The sequence below is a fragment of the Festucalex cinctus genome, chromosome 18, assembly GCF_051991245.1.
Source record: "Festucalex cinctus isolate MCC-2025b chromosome 18, RoL_Fcin_1.0, whole genome shotgun sequence".
Classification (NCBI taxonomy): domain Eukaryota; kingdom Metazoa; phylum Chordata; class Actinopteri; order Syngnathiformes; family Syngnathidae; genus Festucalex; species Festucalex cinctus.
Genome location: NC_135428.1, coordinates 15,825,052 through 15,850,051, shown reverse-complemented (window position 1 = coordinate 15,850,051; position 25,000 = coordinate 15,825,052). Strand labels below are relative to the sequence as shown.

At 40.1% G+C, this 25,000-nt stretch overlaps 3 protein-coding genes and 1 long non-coding RNA gene across 12 annotated transcripts in view; 3 read left to right on the top strand and 1 right to left on the bottom strand.

The window, feature by feature from the left end:
• heatr6 (HEAT repeat containing 6) overlaps positions 1 to 10,293 on the top strand; it is a 12,493-nt gene extending 2,200 nt beyond the window's left edge. The window contains exons 6-19 of the mRNA XM_077504292.1: positions 1 to 33; positions 961 to 1,122; positions 1,187 to 1,401; positions 2,123 to 2,303; positions 2,478 to 2,684; positions 3,735 to 3,834; positions 4,158 to 4,612; positions 5,887 to 5,973; positions 6,163 to 6,297; positions 6,412 to 6,534; positions 7,540 to 7,664; positions 7,745 to 7,841; positions 8,020 to 8,224; positions 9,312 to 10,293. The exon at positions 1 to 33 is cut by the window's left edge and continues 69 nt beyond it. Of these exons, the coding sequence (XP_077360418.1) occupies positions 1 to 33; positions 961 to 1,122; positions 1,187 to 1,401; positions 2,123 to 2,303; positions 2,478 to 2,684; positions 3,735 to 3,834; positions 4,158 to 4,612; positions 5,887 to 5,973; positions 6,163 to 6,297; positions 6,412 to 6,534; positions 7,540 to 7,664; positions 7,745 to 7,841; positions 8,020 to 8,224; positions 9,312 to 9,877 (2,691 nt within the window). The 3' untranslated portion in view covers positions 9,878 to 10,293. The remainder of the gene's footprint in view (positions 34 to 960; positions 1,123 to 1,186; positions 1,402 to 2,122; positions 2,304 to 2,477; positions 2,685 to 3,734; positions 3,835 to 4,157; positions 4,613 to 5,886; positions 5,974 to 6,162; positions 6,298 to 6,411; positions 6,535 to 7,539; positions 7,665 to 7,744; positions 7,842 to 8,019; positions 8,225 to 9,311) is intronic.
• A 134-nt stretch (positions 10,294 to 10,427) lies between these two features.
• Positions 10,428 to 15,809, top strand: ddx52 (DEAD (Asp-Glu-Ala-Asp) box polypeptide 52). Its single transcript, XM_077504293.1, has 15 exons — positions 10,428 to 10,657; positions 10,884 to 11,091; positions 11,180 to 11,319; positions 11,530 to 11,715; positions 11,784 to 11,927; positions 12,769 to 12,880; positions 13,001 to 13,073; positions 13,308 to 13,511; positions 14,373 to 14,463; positions 14,544 to 14,666; positions 14,747 to 14,897; positions 15,038 to 15,113; positions 15,202 to 15,273; positions 15,369 to 15,623; positions 15,701 to 15,809. The coding sequence occupies exons 1-15, from the start codon at positions 10,571 to 10,573 to the stop codon at positions 15,729 to 15,731; spliced, it is 1,953 nt and encodes a 650-aa protein (XP_077360419.1). The 5' UTR covers positions 10,428 to 10,570; the 3' UTR covers positions 15,732 to 15,809.
• A 597-nt stretch (positions 15,810 to 16,406) lies between these two features.
• On the top strand, positions 16,407 to 23,452 carry LOC144006406 (uncharacterized). 4 transcript variants are annotated; one of them, XR_013279802.1, is made up of 6 exons: positions 16,407 to 17,875; positions 18,908 to 19,003; positions 20,307 to 20,568; positions 22,560 to 22,694; positions 22,818 to 22,968; positions 23,090 to 23,452. It is a non-coding gene; the product is annotated as an uncharacterized LOC144006406 (long non-coding RNA). The 4 variants fall into 4 exon arrangements; XR_013279803.1 differs by having other exon boundaries at positions 20,307 to 22,694; positions 23,145 to 23,452; XR_013279801.1 differs by having other exon boundaries at positions 18,911 to 19,003; positions 20,307 to 22,694; positions 23,090 to 23,450.
• Positions 20,247 to 24,330, bottom strand: LOC144006405 (uncharacterized). 6 transcript variants are annotated; one of them, XR_013279798.1, is made up of 8 exons: positions 23,884 to 24,330; positions 23,336 to 23,393; positions 22,979 to 23,182; positions 22,797 to 22,919; positions 22,588 to 22,635; positions 22,414 to 22,504; positions 20,421 to 20,510; positions 20,247 to 20,343 (listed from the first exon to the last, which is right to left on the bottom strand). XR_013279798.1 is itself a non-coding variant. In XM_077505239.1 (6 exons), exons 1-6 carry the CDS (start codon positions 23,725 to 23,727, stop codon positions 22,449 to 22,451), a joined length of 327 nt encoding a protein of 108 aa, XP_077361365.1. In that variant the 5' UTR covers positions 23,728 to 23,855; the 3' UTR covers positions 22,397 to 22,448. The 6 variants fall into 6 exon arrangements, 1 of the variants encoding a protein (XP_077361365.1); XR_013279795.1 differs by lacking the exons at positions 22,979 to 23,182; positions 23,884 to 24,330 and adding exons at positions 23,581 to 23,611; positions 23,719 to 23,855 and having other exon boundaries at positions 23,336 to 23,395; XR_013279797.1 differs by having other exon boundaries at positions 22,588 to 22,919; positions 23,336 to 23,508.
• Between the last annotated feature and the right edge of the window lie 670 nt (positions 24,331 to 25,000).

The window sequence follows — 25,000 nt, the reverse complement described above, 5'->3', positions numbered from 1 at the left end:
GAGGTGATCGGATCAGTGCTGGCTGCTCTCAAGGTGACAAATTCAGTTTAGCAATGTCTAAAAATTAGAGATAGACCGATGTTTTGCTTTTGTTTTTTTTTGTTTTTTTTTTGTCAGGACTGACGCTGATGATTCGTAGTCAAGCAGGCCGATAACCAATATATTAATCCGATATTCATTTTCAGTAAAAAGTAAGAAAAAAATATTGGCGTCAAAAATGTTTTAAATACAAATGCTAATCTAGACTTTGTAATGTCTAAAAGCATATTTATCAAACAATTTTTCTGACTTTTTAAAATTAGTTTTTTATCTTAGAAAATAACAATTTTAAATTTCTGATAAAATGTTTAGGAAGCTCTCAAGGTAATCAGTACGTCTTAAAAAGTTAAATGTAAACAAGTAAAAATACCACAGCTCTCTATAGTCTTCCACAGTAACTATTTTTTCCCAAAATTTAAAATTACCTGAAATCTTAAGCTTTCACATTACTTTCTTTTAATGTTGAACAAAAACAAAAGGTTCAGAATGTTCCCATGGTCAGCAGCAACTCTTATAACGTTAACGGAAAATTTAAATAAATAGTAACCTGAGATTAAAATGGTTTTGGATTGACCTTTTATCGGTCATCAGATTTATTTATTTTTTTTAAAAGGCCCGTATCAATATTTGGCAAAATGCCCAATATCCGATCTATCCCTACTAAAAATCTGTTAAATTCATGCCAGTGTCATCATCGCCTTATGGTTTGAGATACTCACATTTCTGTCGTAGGGTTATGGATTGTGATTAGTTCAGGAAAGGTTAGGATTTAGGTTTGGCGGTAAATTTAAGATAAGTAGCGCTTATGTTGTAACCACTTGTTTTGGTCATTAAGATTTGGGTAACGATGCGTTAGGATAGTGTTTAAAAAAATGTAGGTTATTGTCAGCTCTTCTATTAACGCAGTCTATCTTTTCTTAGAGGCTCATGTTCCAGGGAACTCCGGGCATCAGCGTGGAGTGGCCTGCCATGCTCTACCCAGCACCTCTGCCACATTACGAGAGCCCCCCTGCGCTCAAACACGACGCCGAAATCCCCAAACCGACAGAAGCGGCGAAGGACGGTGGTGGCAAAGCGTCTGCGGTGAGGCGGTGGACTTCCAATGCAGTTCTTCAGATGTGATGACTGAGAACATTCCTTCTCGTAGAACAAGAAGAGGAGGTCCAGAGGGAAGGTGAAGAAAGCAAGCATGGAGGAGAGCAGGCGGGACGACGAGGATGACCGCGAGACGGTGGCGTTGGCGACTCACAAAACAGGAAGTGAAGTCAAACCTTCCGCGGTTTCACTGTATCCTGCGTGGAAGCGGAACACTTCGGATTCTGAGTTTTCTGACCCGGAAGGCAGCGCGCAGGGAAAGTTAAGGTAGGGAAATCGAGAAGCTGACTAGGAAAGTAACTTTTTATGTTGCGCTCAATGTAATGAGATTTGCTACACAAGAAAGTAGTAACATGAAATAATGTTCCACTCCAGGCCTGTAGGTGGCGGTAATGCTAAACGTTGTAGGTGCCAACTGCAGGCATTTTGATTTTTAGAGAGGTTTTTGTTTCATTTTATGCATTCATTTATCATTAGATGTTAGTTGTGAGAATGTTAGAAAATAATTTGTATGTGAAAAAATAAAAATAAACTAACTTAAAACAGTCAAACTACATGGGCAGTAATGCCAAACAAAGTATGTGTCAATTGCACATGACATACTTGTTGCATTTTTAATTTTATTTAATGCATTTTTTTTTTTAAATTATTCAATAAAGCTTTCAGTTGGAGAGAAAATTTAGTTTTATTCTAAATAATAAAGGGTAATTAAATGAAGATGGAAATCCTAAACCAATCCACTCCTGTAGGTGGCGGCAATCCTGAACAAAGTGTGTCCTAACTGCAAATGATGTTAATAAATTTAATGTTTATTTATTCATAGCTGTTTTGAGATTTAAAAAAAAATGCTTTGAAGAATGAAAGGATAAGCGGTACAAGAAGAATTAAGTGATACATCTCATATTCTTAAATCTGAACACTGTATTGTATGTCATTGGCGGACGTACCTAATGAAACGTCCGTGATCGTGCCTTTCGCTCCCTGTCAGGGTTAGTCACGCCCGTGTACGCCAGGGGGCGCTGCACTGCCTGCTGGCTGTGGTCAAGTGGGTGGAGAAGCGCACTCTGTACGGCTACTGGTCCTCCTTCATTCCTGAAGCTCCCGTCGGAAACGGAGCCGCGCCGCCACTCACTCTGCTCACCATCATACTGAAGGACCCCTCACCCAAGGTAGGCAGTTTTTCACATTCATGTCACCCCCCCCCCCCCCCCCCCCCCCCCAGATTCGCTTTGTTGCTTCTGATAACAATTGGGCTTTCTTTTTTTTTTTTTTTTAAGATAATGCAAAAAAAAGATGCTTTCTCTTTTAAATGTTTTCCCCGTTTTGTGGTGTCTGTTTCATAGGTCCGTACGTGCGCACTGCAGGCGCTGTCGGGCATGCTGGATGGTTCTCGGCAGTTCCTTGCCGTGGCGGAGGACACGGCGTCACCGCGCACCTCCTTCACGCCGTTCTCTTTCACCTTGGCTGCCGCCGTTCGAGAGCTGCACCGCTCGCTCAGCTTGGCGCTCGTGGCCGAAACGTCGCCTCAGACCCTCACGCAGGTCATAAAGGTATTTGCAAATTCCATATTCAGAATTTTTATTTTTTATTTTTTTTATTTTTTTTTATTTTTTTTTTATTTTTTTTCAGTAATTCAGGACGATTACGATTTTAATTGAAATGTAAATGTTTCATTTATTAAAAAATAATTCCTGTGCAAAAATGTTCAGACAACAATAATGTATATCGATTCTAAATCAGTTTTAACATATACCGGGTACTTAACATTAATAGTTTGTGCTTAATTGCCACAACGAAGTAGTTGGTAGCTATTGTAAGCATGTTTTTGTAAATCACCCAACCAGCATTCTGCCATTTATGGAGAATTACAACTCTCAATAACATCTGGATGTAACAGAACATAATACTGTAATCCTAATCAATCAATAGTCAATAATTAATAATCCAGAAGGCAAAATTCAATTTCCCGATTTAGCAAATTTTCTTTTGTGTGGGACATGCGTGCATGAGTTTGTGCTCATGAATTCACATGAAACCTAATAAAAACCCCATACCCCTCACCTTAACTGTATACTTCAAAGTCTTGCCAGAGTCATCAAGGTCAGGAGACCAGAGGAAAAAATCAAAGGAAAGAAAGATGAAGCAAAGTGAAATCCATCACCAACCAGACGCCACCTGCCACCCACCGGGTTACAAAATCAGAATCTTTCACCAACCCCAGAAACCTCTAAATTCCAATAGATTAGGGAGATCACAAGAGACCAGAGAAAAAAACTAAAGGAAGTAAGGATGGATGAACCAGAGTGAGATCCACAGACACCAGCCTCCACTGATGCAGCGACCAGTGGGAAGGAGAAGCAAATTCTGTTTGAATTTTGCACATTTTCAATGATTCGATTTTCAAAATGATGATTAATCCAATTAATTTAATTTATTGCCCAGCCCTAATAGGAAGTTACGTAATGTTTTTAGGGAGCATCAATTATGCTTTTTTTTGTTTTTGCAATTCACAGAAACATTAAGATAAAAATAATACAAAAAAAAAAAGAGCGCCTCCTGGTGTGGCTATAAGTAATTGCGACATTTTCCTGTGTCGTCAGTGTTTGGCCCACCTGGTGTCCAATGCGCCGTACCACCGCCTGAGGCCTGGCCTGCTCAGCTCCCTATGGAAGCAGATACGACCATATGTGCGCCACAGAGGTAAAAAAAAAAAAAAAAGTCCCGAAGAACAACCTATGATTGATTCAAAGTGGCCATTTTAGCTATGTTTTGGGCATTTCTCAGGCTCATTCAAACAGTTATTACTCCTAAAGATTTTGTCCAACTGCCTCCAAATTGGAAGCCGTGTAGATAGTCAAAGCAAAATTAAGGACTATATTAGTTTTCAACGTTGTTAAAGTTTGTTGACATACTTTAAAATATAAATTATAAGAAGTCATGCCTGAAAAGACAAAGCGGCCATTTTAGTCTCCATTTGATATAATATGATAAAGAAAATTTTTTTTCCCCCCCCGCATCCTCAGACGCTAACGTGCGAGTGTCGGCCCTGACGCTGTACGGCGCCCTGGTGACGACTCAGGCGCCACTCCCTGAGGTGCAGCTCCTCCTCCAGCAGCCAGAGGGCAGCGGCGGCTCCTTCACGCCGCACGACTCTCGCGCACTGAACTGGCGACAACGAGGCGAAACCCCCTCGCCGCGGGCTCCTCGCACGCCCAAGGAGGCTGAGGGTGGCCCGCCGTGGCTGCTGACGCTGTGCGCCGCGCTGGTGACGCAGCCCAGGGACGAGCAGTCGGACGGCGAGGGTGGCGCGGGCCCGCTCTTGGAGCCGTCGCCGGTGCGGCTGGAGGCCCTGCAGGTGCTTTCCCATCTGGTGCGAGGTTACATCTCGCTGAGCCAAGCGTGCTTGTGCGAAATCGGACAACTCTGCGCTCGCTGCCTGGCGGAAAGCGACCCGTCCATACAGCTCCACGGCGCCAAGGTAAAACTTGCTGTTTGCGTTTCATTTAGTTAGTCAAGGATTTTTATTGTGTATATGCTCAGGACGTACAGAAAAATTAAATGCTGTTTATTTTTCTTGATAGGAGTAACAAGTACCATTATTTTTATTTATTTATTTTTGTTTATTTATTGTCGTTCATAGTTAACAGGATTTTTCCTGTGTACAAAATTCAGAGGCGGCCGCCTCCACCTAATTTGCTTGCCACCTCCAGCCACTGATATCGCTTAATACAGCTCTTCAGCTGCAGTTGCAGTGTTGCACTATTATGGAGGCGCTATATCAACAGTCGTAAAACGGAAAGAACTGAAACAACAACCGAAGAAGAAACGGCTTCTTCTTTTTTTTTTTTTTTTTTTTAACTTTAATGTAACGAAGAAGAAACAGATCATGGAGCAACCGTGGCACACGCACATTTCCTGGTTGCGAGGTGGCGTGCTCCAGCCATCGCCAAAGTCATAAAAACACAAATACAATAAACATAAGTGTTTTACAACACGCCGTGGATGCATTTTTAATTATTGTAGTTAAAAAAAAAAAAAAGGCAAAAATTAATGGCAACTTTGTATTCACATAATTTCTAATTTCTAGTACCTGATGCTGCTCATAATGGTATCGGCCACCGCCGCAAGTACAGATACCTTAAAATAAGACTGGTATCGGTAGTCACCAATCATAGTTAGATTGATACCACCTCTGCCTCAATTTGACCCAGGAAAAACCCTGGCTAGTATTTGTAAATAATTATGTACAGTATAAATTAAATCAAAATATTCATTAAACATGTTTAAAATGATTTTTTAAAACAATTTTTCTCTTTAACGTTGCTGACCTTACAAGAATGTAGTTGTGGATTCATCTTAACGTTCTCTTTGTCGACTTTAAAAAAAAAAAAAAAAAAGTTTTAATTTCTTTTTAAACGTATCACTCATTTTCAAAAGGCCTTCAATTGATTTTATTTTTGATTCATTTTTTACATGTTTTTTATTTCAAAACTAATATCTATAAATCCACAAAAAGATAAAAACCTCACTCAATTCTTAATCTGTTTGTCAATGCTGTGCCTAAAACGACCTAAAAAAAAATGATTGTTGATCAAATGTGACCATCCACAACTTTTTTTATTCACTTGATGTTATTTTGTTTTAGGTTTTTTTTTGTAATTGTGTAATTTGAAGTCCTGGAGATGTATTGTAGTTTGTTTGGCCATCTATGAGGAAAAAGTTGACCTCGTTCTAAGCCAACGATTTGTGCAGCTGCTGGAAGAGCTCGGAACTGGAATCATTCAGCAGTACCAGGCGGAGGGCAACGTTCCAGAGGGCACGCGGGTCCCCCTGAACCAAGTACGTAGGCAATCAGAGGCATAGGCACTACTCCCAAAAAGTTAGAGATTAAAAAAAAACAAAACATAATTAATTTAAAAAAAAAAAAACTAAGATGTCTTAACTTTTCTGTGAGTATTAAAAATTAAAATCAATGTTTTTATTTTAAAGCTTGTAAACAGACATCTAATAATGCATTGATCTGAAAAGGTGGTGCAGTTCTGGACGGAGGTTCTGAGCGGGCCGCTGAACAGCGCTCTGCAGAACCAGCAGCATCCCACGTTACAGACCAGCGCCTGCGACACGCTCGCCTCCATCCTGTCGCAGGCCTTCGCTCAGCTGCCCGTGAGTACGACGCTATTAATCGTGTTGGTTTCATTCAAGTTCATTTGTCAATTTTCACATGGCTGAAAATTGAACTCGGTAATTGCCAACTGAATTTTGCTTGTCTTATAACAGGACAAGATGCAGCTGATGTGCATCACCGTCCTGCTGGGCCTCACCTACAGCGACAGCGACCTGGTCAAGATGGCGTCCGTCAGGGCTCTGGGCATCTACGTGCGCTTCCCTTGCCTGAGAGAGGTAGTGACAGCCTTACTGATTAGTTAAAGAATTGATTGATCATGTGTAAATGATTTATAAGGACTGTTTACTACTACAACTAGCAAGTTTTCGCTCAAAGACGTAATGTGTGATTCAGAAAGCTGAGCTACATCTATGCACCATTACAGCGATATACACTACATATGTCAATAATATTTTAAAAAGCAATGTAGTTGCGATAATATATGTACTATTTAAAAAAAAAAAAAACACATCCATTGACTCGAGGGAGAACAACAACTTTGTGAGAAAAATAAAATAAGCTTTGCTTTTTGCACTATTTTGTGTATTTCTGTTTTTCAATTTATTTTTTCCACCGCAGAATAATTGCGTCACGTGTTTTTTGTTTTGTTTTTTTTTCTTTGTTTTTTCCCCCTTCCCTGATTTTTGTAATATTTTTTGTTTCTGACATTGAAGAGCAAACAATATACAGTCTTAGATAAATATGATTATGAATAAGATGGCAATATTTGCCCAGCTGAATCAGTGACGGAAGTACCCATTCATAATTTTAATGAGACAGGCATTTCACTTAGTCAAAGGCTTAGATTAGATTATTTTTTTTTTTTCATAGCTAATCTTAATTATTTACATTTTTGTATACATTTGAAAATAAAGAATATACATACATATTTGTTCAGAAATAATGATTATAGAATGCACTTTGTTTGTATATATTACAATAAACTTTCACTTCATGCCAGTTAGTATTTTAGAATATGGATTGTCTGATATACTTATTTATCTACATATAAAAAAAGAATGCAATTATTTTTACCACTGAATCAATGATAGAAATACACATTCCTAATTTCAACTGCAGATGGGCATGTCACTTAATAATCGATCGATCATTCTATCTCGAGGTGACTGACTACACAAAATAGTCATGCTATTTTCTAATTTTGATAATTAGAAAATATCCTGCTTAATTACTGCTGTTCTTTTACAACCACTTGACACATTGATTTGTCTTAATTGGAGGACTTGATGTTTGTGGCGGATACGGCCAACGTCATCCTCTCCGCCCTGGACGACCGATCCTCCAACGTGCGCGCCAAAGCCGCCTGGTCGCTCGGTAACCTGTCCGACACGCTCCTCGTCAACATGTAAGACCGGATCAAACTCGCATGCGAGTGTGAGAGATTTTGTGTGAGTGACGTTATTTTTTGTTTCTCGTCTCCTCCAGGGACTGCGTGGAAGTGGACTTTCAGAAAGAGATGTCAGACATGTTAGTGCTGAAGATGCTGCAAGCAGCCACGCGTGGGGCGGCTGATAAAGACAAGGTGACATCTTTTCATTTCCAAATAGCATTTTGTCACATTTTTGTCATATTTTATTGAAGGAAAAACTGTCATTCAACAGGGATGTGTAAGTTATTTTTTGTTGTTGTTTTTTTTTTTTTTTTGTTATCCACGACAGATACTACTGCACTCAAATGTTTGTTTGTTTTGGCCCGTTTAGGTAAAGGGCAACGCGGTTCGAGCCCTGGGGAACCTGCTGCATTTCCTGCACAGAGATCAGCTGAGCCGCGCGGCCTTCCGGCAACCTCTGGAGGATTCCGTGAGAGCTCTGGTCAAGACGGTGCAGTCGGTGGCCACCATGAAGGTGCGCTGGAACGCCTGCTACGCGCTGGGTAAAGCCTTCAAGAATCCAGACTTGCCGCTCGGTAAGTGGAGCTCCGTTTAACCCACTGTGCTAGGCTCAGGATTTTTCTTTTTTTTTCTTTTTTTTCTTTTTTTTTTTTTACTTTTATATGTTCATATGCTCATATGCAAATTACAGAATGAGAACAAAAAGGAGCAACAAATGCCAAATATTAAGGAGAAAAACAGACAAATACAATGATAAAGTCACTCCTTTAATCCAGCTCATATCACAGTTTCATCATCAAGAGTCATCTGTCGCATTAATTTAGTTCATTTAGTTTTTTACCTTAACATTGGTTAATTAAAATACATGTACTATGTATTTTTTTAAATTAATTTCTTTTTTAACGAATAGTTGTAAGCAATTTTACATACATTACATTTAATGTTTTTTTTCCCATGTATTTTGTTTGAATTGTTTGCTTTAATGTAAATATACAATGAAAATTAGTTAAATCTGCATACAATTTTTTTTATTTACTTAAATAATTGATTTATTTGTTTTAAATAAAACTTTTTTTTTTTATGTGTATAGTTAAGAAAGTGTATAGTACAAAACTAGTGAAATGAGTAAGAGGAACGACCAGCGGGGCCTCCTCCAACCCGGCGGGTGCAGGAGGCGCGCCCGCCCCCTTCGAGAAGAACGAAGACGACATTTTCATTCGTGGCCGTGATTGGTCAAAACAAACGTGCACAACACCGCATCGTCCAATCAGCTTGAAGTATTGTACAGAACGTCCTGCCTTTCCCGAGCAAATCACCATGGAGCAGTCACAGATTGATAGTGTGGAGAACTCCCTTGAGTGAATCTCAATTATCAATCTGGCTATTGACAGGTTAGGCTAAAATGGATAAATGGAATTCCGTTCATGTTGATTTGGTATACACTGGTAAGTAGTCTTACAAATTTTAATTTTGTGATTTTACATTTCAGTTTCCCTCTACAAATTTTCACTATTAAAATGAATGGAAATGGCAATGTATTCCAGCCACCGCCCAAAAAACTTTTTTTTTCTTTTTTCTTTTTTTTTTTTTTAATCTCATGGCTTTAATAAAGAAAATAGCCCTGCATTGTAAATTGTAAAACTATATGTCAACATTGCACAGAGTCCGCCTGCTGGTCCGGCGACGCCTTGGCGGCCCTCTGCAACGTGGTGGCCTCCTGCAAGAACTACAAAGTGCGCATCAAATCGGCGGCCGCCCTGGCCGTACCCGCCCACCGCTGTTGCTACGGCGACGCCGATCGCTTCGGCCATGTTTGGCGCTCGCTGGCGGCGGCGCTCCGGAGCAGCGAGGACACCCACGACTTCCTGGAATTCCGCTACAGCGCCAGCCTGCGCCACACTCTGTCGCAGGCCCTACTGCACCTGCTGCGCCTCGGGCTGCCTCCGGACCTACCCGCAATTTCCGCCTCGTTGGCCGGTGAGGAGGGCGGCGGTGTCAGGGAGCACTTGCTCAAGTACCTGCTGACCGAGGAGACGGCGGGGGAGGAGAAGGACACGGCGGTGGGGGATGTTTTTAACCCGCAGCAGAGAGTCCAGAGTCTGCAGCAGACTGTTCAACGACTCAAAGTGATGGAGGTTGACACGGAAGAGCAGAAGAGTGGGAAAGAGGTGCTGATTTACTTCCTGGAGGATTTGCTGAAAGACTGCGAAGAAGAACTAACAAAATAGACACCCACGTGCCTTAGTGGAGGCTTTTAATCGTGCACCATGAACAGCCTGTTTTGGTTTTGTCATCACAAGCTGTTTTATTTTACTCATCATTTCAACACATGCCTTTGATGTTCAATTAAAAGCTCAGGACATGCCACCAAAAGCACGTTTGACATGTTGGAAGATAAACTCAAATATCCATCCATCCATTTTCGATACTGCTTGTTGGCATTAAGTTTAAACTGAGCAGCTGCAGCTGACTTTGGGGGAGGAAGTGGGCTCCAGCCTGGACTGGTCACCAGCTTTATAGAACATAAACATTTACACGTATGCACAATTTAGCCAACATGGTGGAAACATGCAAACTCCACACAGGAACCTCAGAACTTCAAAGATGATTTTACAAATTAAGTAAAAGGACAATAATCATATCATTTGTCATTGTATTGTTATTTTTTCTTCTTCTACCTATACTTGCAACTAATGCAGACTTTTTAAAATTGAATCAGCCTTTAACTCTGCCCAGCACAAAATAAGCAAGCGCCACAGGCTTTTTTTTTTTCCCCTACTATGCAAATGGTCAGTGTAAACTCCAATACAGTAGTTGGCGATCGAGTGAGGTGACCGATCACAAATAAACACCACAGAAGAAGAAAATGAAGCGCATATCCACTCTGCGCACGCGAAGTGTAGCCTAGCCTACAAGCCAAGATGGACGCCTTCGAGTTGTTTCGGAAACTCGGATCTGGAGCTAAATTCAACCTGAAAAGGTTTGGCCAGGACGCTGCTCGCTTCAAGGTACGGCTATTGTGTATATTTGATTACCTTTTAGACTGAATAATGTAATTTCATTGATGAAAATGGCTACAATTTGTTCAATTTTTGGCTACTCGTGTTAACGCGGCGTGATTATCATCCACAGTTTTCATTTTTCAGGATGTTTTACGGACAGTTTAGTGTCACGAGTACCTCAGTGGAACACTGACGTGGTCACATTTCGATTGCATTTTATTTGTTTTTCTAGATTGTCAGGACGCATGTGGGAGACACGTCGCTCGAGCAGCTCTCTGCGATTGATTACTTCGCCTCAGGCGTGACGAATGGAGCCCAGAGCACAGCTATGGATCAAGAGGATGAGGGTGGGGAGAGCGAAGTCGGGGCCAGAAAAAGAAAGAGACGAGATGAGGAGAGGAGGGTGAAGAAGAAGAAAAAGTCGACAAAAAAGCTAACTGGTAACATTTGCTTTTAATGAGTCTAGGTATCACCGTATATATAAAATTATATTAATAAAGTTAATAGTTAAGGTACAATGTTTTCCAGGTGATGCTGACAGACAGAACAACTCAAAGCAGGACGGGATCACCTGGACGTCCTCACTGGACTGGAAGATCCGGAACCTTCCAGGCGATGGGAAGGAGAAGTCATCGCTGAAAAGACTGAAGCAGCTTCATCGGGAGAAGGTTGGACTCTTTATTTGTTAGACGAGCAATAGTTCTAGTAACGTTAACATTATCGTAGTATGCCTGACTTATTTGTGTTGATTTATATGTTTTTTGTATTTTATTATCGCTGCATTTTTTTTTTTTAATTGATATTTTATATTTAAGAAAAAAATGTATAATAATGAATTCCAGTGTATGTAATGAAAAACTTGTCATGATGTGCTTCAGGTGAACCGTCTGCGTTCTCGCCACCGCATCAACGTGCACGGCAGCGACACGCCGGACCCCGTGTCCACCTTCGAGGAGCTACAGTCGGAGTACCAACTCGACCCGCGGCTACTTCAGAACCTGCGCGACGCCGGCCTCAGCGCGCCCACGCCCATTCAGATGCAGGCCATTCCGCTCATGATGCACGTGAGTATAAACGCACGTGTGCGTGCACACGCCGGTACAATGTGACAATCATGACGTGCATCCGTCAGGGTCGCGAGATCCTAGCCTGCGCTCCGACGGGATCGGGCAAAACGCTGGCCTTCTGCCTCCCGCTGCTCGCGCACCTCAAGCAGCCTGCCAAGCTCGGCTTCAGGGCCGTCGTCATCTCGCCCACCAGAGAACTCGCCAGCCAGGTAACCGCCGAAGAATCACATCAATCACGAATTGTCGGAATACTAATTAGTGGTTCTTTCCAAGGACTTAGACTTACAAAAGTAGTAATCAGTAATACTGAAGGAGGCTCAATTTTAATTAAAATAAAGTGTTTTTTTTTTTATAATAATAATGATAATAATAATAATAATGATGTCGTCTTGTGAAATAAATGCATACACTAATCCCCCCTCCTGTGGCAGATTCTGGGCTCACAGTCATGCTATTTCGCTGGATAAAAAAAAAAAAAAGTGTACAGTTTTTATATGTCTGCCTCCTGTTTATTTGGGGTGTAATTCCACTGTTGGCCACTAGATGTCAGTACGCTATTGTTTGACCTCTGAAAATTTGAATGGAGTTAAATCAGGAAGTACTTCAAGCTGAGCATAGTTTTTGCTTTTCTTTATTAAACAAAGTCCTCCTTAAGCCTGCTTTTTCCGCCTACAGAGCAACAGATGTAGGTTCATTTTATAATGCACATCTTTAGGGCATGATTGTTGTTTATATATTCCATAAATATTTTGTATCGTGGGTTTCACTGATTGAGGGGCTGATCTGGACGTAAACCAGCGAGGCAAATTTACTATACCAGGCAGTGGGTGACATTTTTACCCTCATTTTCCGATTTGTTTAGTTAGTTTTGATTTATTTTAAATCAATGTTTGTAAATCCAATAAGAAAATAGCTACGTTAAGGTGACTATTGTGAAATTTGTGTTGACTGTACAAAACAATGTTTGCCCCATTTGAAAAGAAATGTGAGAAAATGAAATTCTGAAAAGTGAAGTGGAATAAAATGCAAGCAACAATTTTTGTTTGTCAGACCCACCGAGAGATGGTGCGGCTGTCTGAGGGTGCTGGCTTCCGGATCCACATCCTAAACAAAGCGGCGGTAGCGGCCAACAAGTTTGGACCTCAGTCCAACAAAAAATTCGGTAATGTGCTGGAAGGCAAAAAAAAAAAAAAAAAAAAAGTGGAATTGTGAAGAAGTTGGTAGTTTTTTTTTTTTTTTTTTTTTTTTTTTTTTTTTAAATGTGCTTGTCTGTCCCGTACAGACGTCCTCATCAGTACTCCCAATCGACTTGTCTTCCTGCTCAAGCAGGACCCCCCCGCCATTGACCTCAGCAGGTAACGCCTAGCCACATACTGGCAGCCATTTTGTTGCATTGATATATATATATATATATATTTTTTTTTTCCCCATGTAGGATTCTCAATCTCCTCAACCATTTTTGTTGTTTCCCAGCAATGTCTTCTGATAGGCTGAAATGTAGTTGCATGGTGTGGCGCCCCCTGTAGTTTTGGCATGGTAGTGTTTTGTAAACAGTTTGTGTGTGTCTTTTGTGCGTGCGCGTTGGGCAGCGTGGAGTGGCTTGTGGTGGACGAGTCGGACAAGCTTTTCGAGGACGGCAAGACGGGCTTCAGGGAGCAGCTGGCCGCCATTTTCCTGGCCTGTTCCAGCGCCAAGGTGCGCCGGGCGTTCTTTAGCGCCACCTGCACGCAGGATGTGGAACAGTGGTGCCGTCTCAACCTGGATAATCTGGTATCTGTCAACATCGGACACAGGCAAGGCTGCAGTGCTGATGAACTTAGTAGTAGTAATGTTTAGCATGGATTATTTTAATACATTTTTTTTAATCATGTGCATTTTTATTTTTATTTTTTTATTTTTAAAAACAAAATTTAGAATTTACTCGTGAAAAAAAAAACATGCTGCCAATTTAATTATTTTACATTTAAATCTTTCTTGTGTGCATCCTTATTTAATTTTTTTAAATTTAGGTTAGTTTTTATGTTATATGTTAATTTTTATATTAATTTACTTGCATCTTATATATATATATATATATATATATATATATATATATATATTTTTTTTTTTTTTCAATATTATGCACTTATTTTTTTCCATTTGTATATTTATATTGTGTGTGGGGGTGTAGATCTAATATTACTTTTATAAACATTTTTTAAAGTTTTTTTTTTATTCAACTTTTTTTGTGTATTTTGTTAGCATCTTATTTTATTTGTACTATTGATATTTTTCTTCATAACTTATACATATTTAGGTGGCTATTACTTATTTTTAAATTTTAAAAAGTTTGTATTTTTTTTCTTAAATTTTTGTAATACTTTTCATGTATTTTGCATAACTTACATTATATTTTTATTACATTTTTATTTAATTTACTCCACTGAGTACACTTAAAACACAACAATAAAAAAAAAACACTTTATTCAAAAGACCTTTCTTTAAAAATAAAATTAGTCAATGAAATCCTCCTGCGACACCTCCCTTGTTTTTCTTAAACTAGACCATTTAATAACAATATATTACTTTTTTTTTTTTTTTTTTTTTTTTAGTTGGTTATATTTTGTCGTATTAATTCAAACTTTTATTTGACAAAAATAATCACAAATGTTTAGGAACACGGCTGTGGCTTCCGTGGAGCAGGAGTTGCTGTTTGTCGGCACGGAGAGCGGCAAGCTGGTGGCGGTGCGTGACATCATCAAGAAGGTTTGAAGGCCACGTTCCGCTTTCAAAATAGTCAATAAAAATTTAAATGACAGATTCAAGCTTGAATGTCGTGTTTTCAGGGCTTTCTGCCTCCCGTGCTGGTGTTCGTCCAGTCCATCGAGCGAGCGCGGGAGCTCTTCCACGAGCTCGTCTACGAGGGCATCAACGTGGACGTCATTCACGCTGAGCGCACGCAGCAGCAGGTATAAAATAGCAAAAATATGTTTTATGAATATGTCATTGACATGAGAAAATGGCACTGACCATCTTCACCTTCTTGCAGCGGGACAACGTGGTGGAGAGTTTCCGCTGCGGGAAGATCTGGGTGCTAATCTGTACGGCGTTGATGGCGCGAGGAATCGACTTCAAGGGCGTCAACCTGGTGCTCAACTACGATTTCCCCACCAGTTCCGTCGAATACATTCACAGGATAGGTCGACAACCTCATATTTAAACTCACAAAAAAAAACGGAATATCAACACATTTCAATGTATGTTTGACGTGTAGTTTTTTTTTTTCTTCTTCTTCTTCTTTCTGTAATAAAAAAAAAAATTGTCATTCATATCCTCTTAGGTCGCACGGGCCGAGCGGGACATCGAGGGAAAGCCATCACCTTTTTCACAGAAAACGACAAACCGCTCCTGCGAAGGTACGACCACAATGGTGCCAACAAGAGGATTCATTCAAAATTGTTGCAAGTTGCTAATCGATAATAAATTGTTATATTTCGCCGCTAGCATCGCTACCGTCATCAAACAAGCCGGCTGTCCAGTACCAGATTACATGGTTGGCTTCAAGAAGATACACAGGTACAAACAATAGTTACATATTTTTTTATTTATTTTTTTCCCTCTGGCACTTTCACGTTTAAGTTGAGTGTTTGTTCTTGTTTTGTTTTGTTTAGCAAAGTGAGGAGGAGGCTGGAGAAGAAACCACCCAATAGGACCACTATTTCCACCACACCGCGTTCCCTCATGAAAAAAACGCCCAAAAATGTCCAGAAAAAGCAGCAAAAAGAACTGCCCAAAAATGTCCAGAAAAAGGCCCGAAAAGTCCAGAAAAAGCAGCAAAATGATACACCCAAAAAAGTCCAGAAAAGTCCACTAAAAGCAGAAAAGCGTGACAAAAAAACTGCAAATTCTCTGAAAAAACAAGTCAGGTGAGATTACCGTGTGACTTAAGTGATTATTTTTGTTGCTGTTATATTTATTTGCACTAAATATTTTATGTGTGCAGAAAAAAGAAGAACAAGGCACAGGAAGAGTAGAAGATGGACTAGAGAAGCATTTTTATATTTGTTCTTTGTACTGTATATCTAAATAAAGAAAACAATGTATTCTCAGGATTTTTTTGCTCTTGCGTTAATGCTAGTCATCAACGAGACTGGCTCTTTTGTAGTCTGAACAGTAACAAAACACAAATCTGATTTTTGCGAGGTGGATTGAAACCACATTCTGGAGGTAATTTATTTCTTATTGCATTTGGACAGAATGTTTTCAGTCTGAAGAGCTTCAAACAAATTGCTTTTGACTGTCCATGTAATCGCTGGACAGCAGGGTCACTTGATTACAGAAGTCTGTACTTTAGCACTTATATAAAAGGGCTGCATGCAAAAATATCAGCACTAAAAATCACCTCTGAAAAATTCAGTTATTTTAATGCGTTGTATGATTACAATGGAATTGGGATTTTGTTAGGTATGATGTCTTGTAAATGTTTACTATTTTGAGTCTGTATGCCATGTTCTGGCTCTAGATACAAATTTGTCAAAATTGTTGGATGAAAAATACCCGGATTTAAAAAAGAAGACACGTTGGTGACCCATGGTTTGTACGAACGAGTAATTTAAAATGTTTAAACTTTAAATTCTGGATGTACCGTTCGACACGCATTAATGACAAATTTGCCCTCTAGTTATTTGCCAACTCAGCTGCGACCCGGAAGTTAAACACCGACCGGAAAACGAAATGAGGATTTGTTTGTCTGGGCGTTTTGTTTGCTTCGAGGCTAACACATGTTTTAAGTTACGTTTAGTCGGTAATTTTTGATTGTTTACATGCACAGAGGCGCCCACAATAAAGGAATATTGTCTCCAAGTCGGCTGCTGCCAGTCTACCTGCACCACAGCTGAAGAAAAGTGGCGACGTGTTGTGAAAAGGTAACGCTTTGAAGACCCCCTTTTTCTTTTATTACTTAGTTCCTTGGACCCAAATATTAGATTTGGAAAACATGTTTTGTTGAATTAGTTATTATAATTAAAAAATAAAAATAAATGCAATTTCCTCCTGTAAACATTAAGCATATAATTTATACATTTATATGAAGGCAAGTTGTAAAATCTCTTAAGACCTCTTGTTTATGTTTAACAAATTTAAAACATAATAAATCATGCTGTTTCTACTAAGTACTGTCTCAAATATTCTCCGATTTCGATACTATAAATGTATGGGGTATATGCCATGGAAGAGGCGGGACTGTTTTTGCACATGAGCTTTTGTTCCGGTTCGTTTTGCGACGTGTGGGCTGTGTGCTTCCGACTTTGTGCCCCTCGGTTGCGCATTCGCAACCCGGACCGGAATCAAAGCTCATGTGCAAAATCACAGAAGTCGGAAGTCCCGCCTCTTCCGTGGCATATACCCCATAGGATCGTATGTCGAGAAACGTTTCTTGGAGTAATATGGCGGCCTCCTGACTTCAAAAGCCTCGGGCTATCGGCTATCCAGGCATATATTCAGATCAGTGCTGTTTCCAAAGCGGTCGCCATTGTAGAGTGACGTCACAATGTAGTCCGTTGGTGAAGTATGGGTACTTTTGAGATTTCCCATACATTCAAGGAATAACTTTACTGTTGCTGTTTGTTCTGTAAATTGCAATAAAGTTAAAAAATATATTTCTTAAAGATAAAAAATTGGGATTTTAGAGTTCAAAGCAGTGTTTCCATATGCACTTCCTGGTTTGAAGTCAGAAAAGTCCGATTTCCGACAATTCTCGAATGCAGCACAAGTTCCAGAGGGCGGGGCAGCAGCAGTTTGCGAAGGCAGGTCTTCACGGGTGATGGGCGTGAGAAGGGTGGAGTCAGGAGACCGCAGTGAGCGGGTGGGGGAGTGGCTTAAGGTTGGAACGCACTGACCTGCCTGTTCACTGCATGAATCACTTGCATTCTATGAAAAATCAAAAACCGACCGAAAGTCGTCAAAACTTCAATAATATGACATTTATCAAGTAGTGATGTGAATATTTAAGATTTTTCATCTGTATAAAAACCAAGTGTTTTATGCAAATTGCCACTTACAATATGCAAATGAGCATGACTGACTGCTTCCGTTTGTGTTTTCTTGACATGATGGAGGCCGTTTGGGACATGGATGGGTCTGCGCTACACCATGCAACTGGAAATCTGCTCTTAGACAGGTGCGTGTACTTTTTTTAATCCAAGGATGCCATGTTGTGTGCTTGAGGTGTGTCTGATGCCACTTAGCCATTTGTCAGTGCACTTTGACTTGCGCTTGCTGTACCAGGACACACACCAGGACAACATTCAATGGTTCTCAACATTTGCTTTTTTAAAAATCACATTGGTGTGGCCCAAATTATTGAAAAATAATTTTTTTAGAAAATATAAGCAAAAATAAAAACTTTTTTTTCCCCCAAATGCATTAAATAAAATATTAGTTTGATATTATGTTGCCTACTAATTAAAATAAATACTATTTGTACACACACAAAAAAAAAAAACTTGATTAAAAGCACATGTCCAGGAGCACTGAATGATGTACTTGTCTGGTTCCACATGTGGCAGTGTTGATGAATTGGATTTGGCCTATAGAGAGATTGATCAGGCAGTTGGTTTTTAGTTGCACTCATGTACCGAATGACTTTCCAAAATGGACAAATTATTCGGTACACTCTCGTTGTTGTCTTGACTCATGTATACAGGTTATGATGATAGACAAGTCATGAGGTGTCAGTAGATCGCCCTCAAGTGTACCTAATCAAAGTGTCCAAATATTAGGTACACTCTCAGTCTTATTTCTTGACTATGTGAACATGGTCTATTGACAGATAGATCATGTCCTCAACTGTGGACAGTCGAACCTGTGCATGTTGTTCCATGTGCTCCGTCAACTTCAACATGCTAATGCTATGAAGGGATGTGTGCTACTTCACTACTGTGTGCTACTGTGTGCAAATAGAAATAGTTTTTTGTTTTTTAATTAAAAATTGTTCTGCTTTTACGAATGATTCCATATGCTAACCTTTAACGATTTTAATTGAGGCATTTATTGACAGTTTGGCATCGTTAATTACTGTTGTTTTTTTGTTTTTGTTTTTTGAGCGAGGTAGCATTAGACTTAGCTGCGACCCTGAAGTGTTGTGAGTAATTTGATGTTGATGTGAATGAGCATGACTGACTCCTTTTTGTTTTTTCCTGACATGATGGAGGAGGTCTTGGACGAAGATGAAGCCAACAGACTCAAGCACTGAAGACATGTGGACAGGTCGTCTGCGCTACATTGACAGCAATCTGCTTTCGGACAGGTGTGTGCGCTATTTGAAGGCAAATGTTGTGTGCTTGACGTACATGATGTCACTAAGCCATTTCTCAGTGCACTTTAACCTCTGCTTGATGTACGACACAGAACATCATTCAATGCTTGTGAACATGTGCTTTATTCAATGACATTGTGCCCTAATGATTGAAAATGATTGGCAAAATAATGCTATTTTAGAATCAATCAATGGATGTTATTTTTTCCCACTTAGGAAAATAATAGTATGAAAACAAATGTTCCGCACATGTCCAGAAGCACTGAATGATGATCTTGTCTATTAGTGTTTGATGGCTTGTGCTCATGTGACATCACACACACAACATGGTGTCGTGTGCTGCTGCTTCCATGTACAGCCTGTCAACCCGTGTTTGTAACATGACTAGAACATGATTGCTGTGTGAAAAAAAAAAGAAGTGCTTGTCTGAAGTCAAATATATTTTTCAACTGGAAAGAGTGTCTCCGTGTTTTATTTCTGTGATTTTTCAAATTGTGACTATTTGTCACAGGGCCTCGAATGGCTTGTAAGCAGATTGTTCAGGTTGTCCTTGCAAACTCTCGGTTCATTCTCAAGGCCAGATGGTGGGATTTTGAGCACGAATCGAGGAAGCCTGCTTGCACCAGAGGCCAAAACATCTTCAAGAACAACCTGCACAATCCACTTGCAATCTATTTCAAGGACAAAAAAAATGCTTTCTTCCTACGAGGAAGGTTCAACATGCAAATTAAGTGACATAGCACCACCTACTTCAGGAAAAGCCTGAATTAATTTGCATAACTAACCACTCCCTCTCAGAATTGACCTATCAGCTGACTGTATGCAAATAAATCTGCATAGCCACACCCCTTTTCTACACTAGACAGGGTATATTGCCTAATTTGCATGGTCACACCCACTTATGCAAATCATTAGGTGGAGTAATTTGCATAAACCCCGCCCACTTACAGAGCCAACCAATCAGAATCTGGTACTTATTACAGAACCCACCAATCAGATTGCTTCTTGCTCAGAAACTTGCTTAACCCCACCTACCATGCAACTTGGCCACACCCTTTTATTTTACAAGCTATATTTTGAAACATTTCAAGAGTTTGTGATGTTACAAGAAAAGTTCAATAATTTTTGCAATTTGTCAACTTTTTTTTGCAGAGTAAATGTTGGAATGGCAAACTTGGAAAAAAACTAACTTTTTTTTTTTTTAAATATTTTATTTTGACTTTAAAAAAGTAAAAAAAAAAAAAAAAAAAAAAAACGAAGTTGGACTTGATCGCTGTATCCTTGTCATCACCAGGTGAAGTTGTGACCCAGCGGGAGCAGATCATGCAGACCTAAGACAAAACATCAGTGACTCAAGTCAACTTGCTGTGCAGCAAATGTTTTTCAAATGTGATGAAGTGAAACCCACCAGCACAGAAGGGGATCTGACAACTTCTGTGATTTGGGCCGACAAATCACACGGCTGAGTCGTCAAGAAGCCTGCCATGTTCCTTGGCACCTACGGCATAACAGTGGAAGACATTGAGGAGGAGCTTGCCAAGTCGACAACATTCAAAGTAGGGATGCACCGAAATTAACATTTTTGGATGAAACCAAAAGAGAGGACTGCTTGGCTGAAAACCGAAAGGCTGGGAGGGGGGGGGGAAGTTTACAGTGTTTGACCTACAAATTCAGAGGTTCAAAATGGTCAAGCTGAGTTTAATTTAAAAAATTTTTTAAAAAATAAATAAAAATTGGCATTGTTCTGCCTGAAAAATGTGTTTCCATGTTGAAACCTGTAAATGGTGATCATTTTTAACTTATAACTTTAACGTTAAAGGTCTTCCTAAAGGTCGGGCGAATTTGTCGGCTGCATGACGTCACTCCAAACTTGACAGCATGCACAACCCCCCCCTCCCCTCCCCTCCCTCACACCTGTAAGCTTGTGAGTGAGTTGGGGGGGGGGATGCATGCTGTCAAGTTGCCATGAGAGTGATGTCATGCAGCCGACAAATTCGCCCAGCCCCATCTGCGACACTCCCCCCCCCGGTCTGCAATTGGCTGGACTGGTAAACAATTGTCTGTCCACCGAAACGTCCCGCTGTTGACAAAACAAAAAATGGCAAAAATACAGGCTGGGGGGTGTTAGGGGGAAGGAAAAGGAGAAAAAAATAAAAATAAATCACCACCACACATTAACAGAAGCCCAGAGGTGTAGACTGAGAAGTTCAAGTGTATACATCCTGTATTTATAGTGCATTTTCCTGAGTGAAAACGGAAGACCGCATCTTTAAGATCAAAAATGTTTTCCAATGTTATTTTAAAACTAATTCATAGTCCCATTCAATTACACAACAGCGCCGCTCACAGGACCAAAGAAGAACACTGCCAATACTCGTAACATACTTGAAACTTGAGGGTACGTGGTGGTGGTGTGAGCGGAAGTCTGACTTAGTTACAAGTTAAAAAAACAAAAATAAAACAGGTTTCAACACAGGAAACAAATTGTTCAGAGAGAACAGCGCCAAAATGCCTTTTTTGAAACAGTCTGTAAAAGATTTGAACCTCTGAATGAATTTTTTTATATATTATATATAAAGCTTTTTCAGTCATTAAATCAGTCCTACAAAAATGTTTTTCGGAGATTTAAAGTCTTATGAGGTTGAGTATTGGCGGGATTCTGATTCCATAGGTGACATGGCGCAAGGGCTCACATGACTCATCTATTCATGGTTTGAGACGGCCCCAGACTAAAAGGATTACAGCCCCCCCACAATTTAGTAGCCCTGCATAAACCCCAAAATAAATCTGTAGACTAGTTGAAAATATTTTAGACTAATCAATCATAAAGGTAGTCGATAGATTGGGAGAAAAATAATCGTTTGACAGCCGTAATGTACAGTAGTTTGCACAGGAGGAACAGACGTGTAGATGACACGTTTGTATTTGGAGCGCGATACAGTGGCGCACTTAAAATCCGCACACGTATTCAACATTTAAAAATAGATTTCTTTGCACCAGCCAATCTGCTTCAGGAACAGATTGCAAAGTCATGCAGCAAGATAATGGTGTTTGACACTGGTGATAGCAATAGTGCAAGCATTAGCTTAAGTATTTAGCACGGCCACCGGAATACCAATCAGAAAAAGTAGACGTGCTCGAGTCAGAGAAAAAAAGGGAAGGTGCTGCAGAATGAAGCTGCCGGTACTCACAGTGAAATGCCAGCAAGCGTCGAGGCGTTTGGTGTGTAATGCAAACAAATGCAGCTCTTTTTTTTTTTTTTTTGCTTGTGTCAAAACATCCAATTTCAGCCATATTATTTTGCCTTTAAATTTGATTTCGCCCGAATGCTAAAAATGCCCATTTTTGGCTGAATATTTTCAGTGGTCGAAAATTCGGTGCATCCCTAATTCAAAGCTTACCCTCAATTGCGTCAACTTTTTCCAAGCTGATGCCATCAATGCAGCACGAAGAAAGCAAATGTTGGACAGTCACTGCCTGGTGAAGTGGACTCTACAAACAAAAGGACACATTAAGTGCTTTTTTTTTTTTTTTTAAATAAATGGAGCACATATTTTGCACAAGATTAAACCCACCAGTGCTGAAGATGACCTGTGAGTTTCTGGGACCATCTGATGACGCAGCTGCATTCACAGGAAACGGACCATGAAGAAAACATTCAAGTGACATGCATTGATAGAGCGTACGAGAACCAGTCCAGATTCTACTTCACTTTATTAGCATGTGTCAGATTTATTTAAAAAAAAACAAAAAAACAAAAAAAACAGCAGCAATAAAGATATACACGTTTGTCTTCCTCCTACAGGTGCAGGATCTTGGTGGCCAAGCAGTTTCTCCATGATGACTAATTCAAGACTGTGCCGGTCACTGGAAGCTTCTCCAGGGCCCAGAGATGCTTTGGCACCACCTAGTGGACAAAAGCAGAGGATTACCAAGTGAAGTGTCAGCACAAAAAGGTAAACATACCTTTTTGAGGGTCCCGAGTGAAATGCAGTTCAATGCAGCTTTGGGGAAACTACAGAAAGAGATGTTCAAATATGTTTATCAAATGTTCACGTCAGCCATTTTGTTTTGCAGCATGCTCAAACCCAGCGATGGCCAGCCCCTTTCTTATACAATTCTTGTTTCTCAGGCAGCTCTGATTGGTTGAAGTCAAGATGCCGTTTTTACCTGCACGCACACACACAGAAAAAAGCAGCATGTCAGGAATGGTTAGTGCAAGTCACCTGACACGTCCTTACCATCCTTCAGTCATCTTCACCATGTGCTGAAACATTAAAACATTATAACACATTTTAACGTGTATGAGTGTTTGTGTCTCACCAGTGACGAGAACAGGGCTGAGATGGACAGTGTCAATGGCCTGCGGCAAACAGCTGGGCTGAAAGACACGTTGACATTACATAGCTTTGAAACATGCAAGCACATTTAGCAAGTGTAGAGCCAAAAAACAAAACGTGATTTCAGGCGGAGTCCATTCTCTTCAAGATGCAAACCTGTGGACAAATTAAAACAAAGTTAAGAGTTGATTATAGTTGAAGTTGTTAATGTAAAAACATTGGCTCCCTTCTGCCGAACGATGCTGCTCTTCTCAAAACGCTGGAACTGAGAAAAGTGCGTACGTCGTGTTATTCAAGCTCTTCCGCTTCCAAATACCTTGAGGCGTTTAATAACTAAAAGTTTTAACAAATAAGTACTTTACTTACCGCGATCATTTATTGCCAAACGTGTCAACTAAATGAGTTCGTCATTTTAGCACGCGGTTGACGAGCAAACATTTTAGTTAGCATGCTAGCAAGGTGTTTGCACGTTCAAAAGGTGAACATGATAAAAGTTACAACTACGATTGTAAGAAGAATGTTTAAACAAACCTCATGTCGAAGCTTTTGGTCATCTTGTCGAGATGAGTGGAGACCAGCAGGCAGAGGATGTCGACGTGACGTTGTCAGGGTGCAGAAGAAAAGAAAGATCGCTCGTTAATTTGTCACAGCTTATATAGGTTTTCAGTAACAACGTCATCACGTGAGTTTTTTTTTTTCCAAAAGCTTTATTTAACCAAGAGAACAAAAAATGAGTCAACTGCATTTGGACAGGAAATCCTGACTAAAAAAAAAACAGTGAAGCACTCAGCCAGACGTGGGGATCGAACCCTGTTCGTCTACATCGGAGCCCGTGTTGTTAACCAATCGCCTATGATAGCTTGCCGCTCTTGTTTCATTTTGTTCTAATTATCCTATAGAGTGACAAATAGCAGTCGAACTATACAACCAGGAATTATATAAATAGAACCAAAAACCCCTAAATCTTCAAAGCCGAAATAGTCGAGTGGTATACGACCTTGCCTTTGGTTTACTTGTTATCGTGTTCGAGCCTTGTTTTCTCCAACCTTTCGATTTCATCATAATGAATGTTAGTTCAAGGGTGCACAAGCGAGGATCGAACCCTGAATTCCTTGAACGGGAGGCAAAGTTTTATACCATTCGGCCATCATGGTTTAAGGTGCTCGACATTTTATCTTATGTATTTGTAGGATTTCCACATGAGTATTATGTACACAATAAATGCGATAAGATCCATTTTGAACAACATGCAGTCTAGTCGAGTGGATTGTTGCAAAGGTTTCGATGTTGGCAGTCCCGGGTTCGATTCTAGACCCTTCCTTCTTTTATGGGATTGTTTCTCAAATTATTGAAAATGAGGGACTCAGCGGGGATCGAACACGGTACCACGTGTACGGGAGTCGTTGTCTTATTACATCTGCCACCGGATCACGTTGATGTTGGCAAAAATTAATGAAGGTGATGAGTACTTATGTAATCCGAAATCGCTGCCCAGAGGTACCCCACTGACCATTAACAACATCAGATACTTCCTTTTTTCTCTTTAGTCTGATTTATTATTTTCTATGAGTATTATTTTCAATTCCCGCATTCACATCCTGGTAGTCAGCTATGTAATCTACTCAAGGACGAATCCAAGGATTGTGTT

What these genes read in the sequence shown, in the direction of transcription:
- ddx52 (XM_077504293.1), top strand. Translation starts at nt 10,571, where the DNA reads ATGGACGCCTTCGAGTTGTTTCGGAAACTCGGATCTGGAGCTAAATTC. An exon ending in GACAAACCGCTCCTGCGAAG is followed by an intron (nt 15,114 to 15,201) that starts GTACGACCACAA and finishes TTTCGCCGCTAG; the next exon opens with CATCGCTACCGTCATCAAAC. An exon ending in GGCTTCAAGAAGATACACAG is followed by an intron (nt 15,274 to 15,368) that starts GTACAAACAATA and finishes TGTTTTGTTTAG; the next exon opens with CAAAGTGAGGAGGAGGCTGG.
- LOC144006405 (XM_077505239.1), bottom strand. An exon ending in GAGCAGCATCGTTCGGCAGA is followed by an intron (nt 23,396 to 23,580) that starts AGGGAGCCAATG and finishes AACGTGTCTTTC; the next exon opens with AGCCCAGCTGTTTGCCGCAG. An exon ending in ACAGGTCATCTTCAGCACTG is followed by an intron (nt 22,505 to 22,587) that starts GTGGGTTTAATC and finishes TTTTGTTTGTAG; the next exon opens with AGTCCACTTCACCAGGCAGT.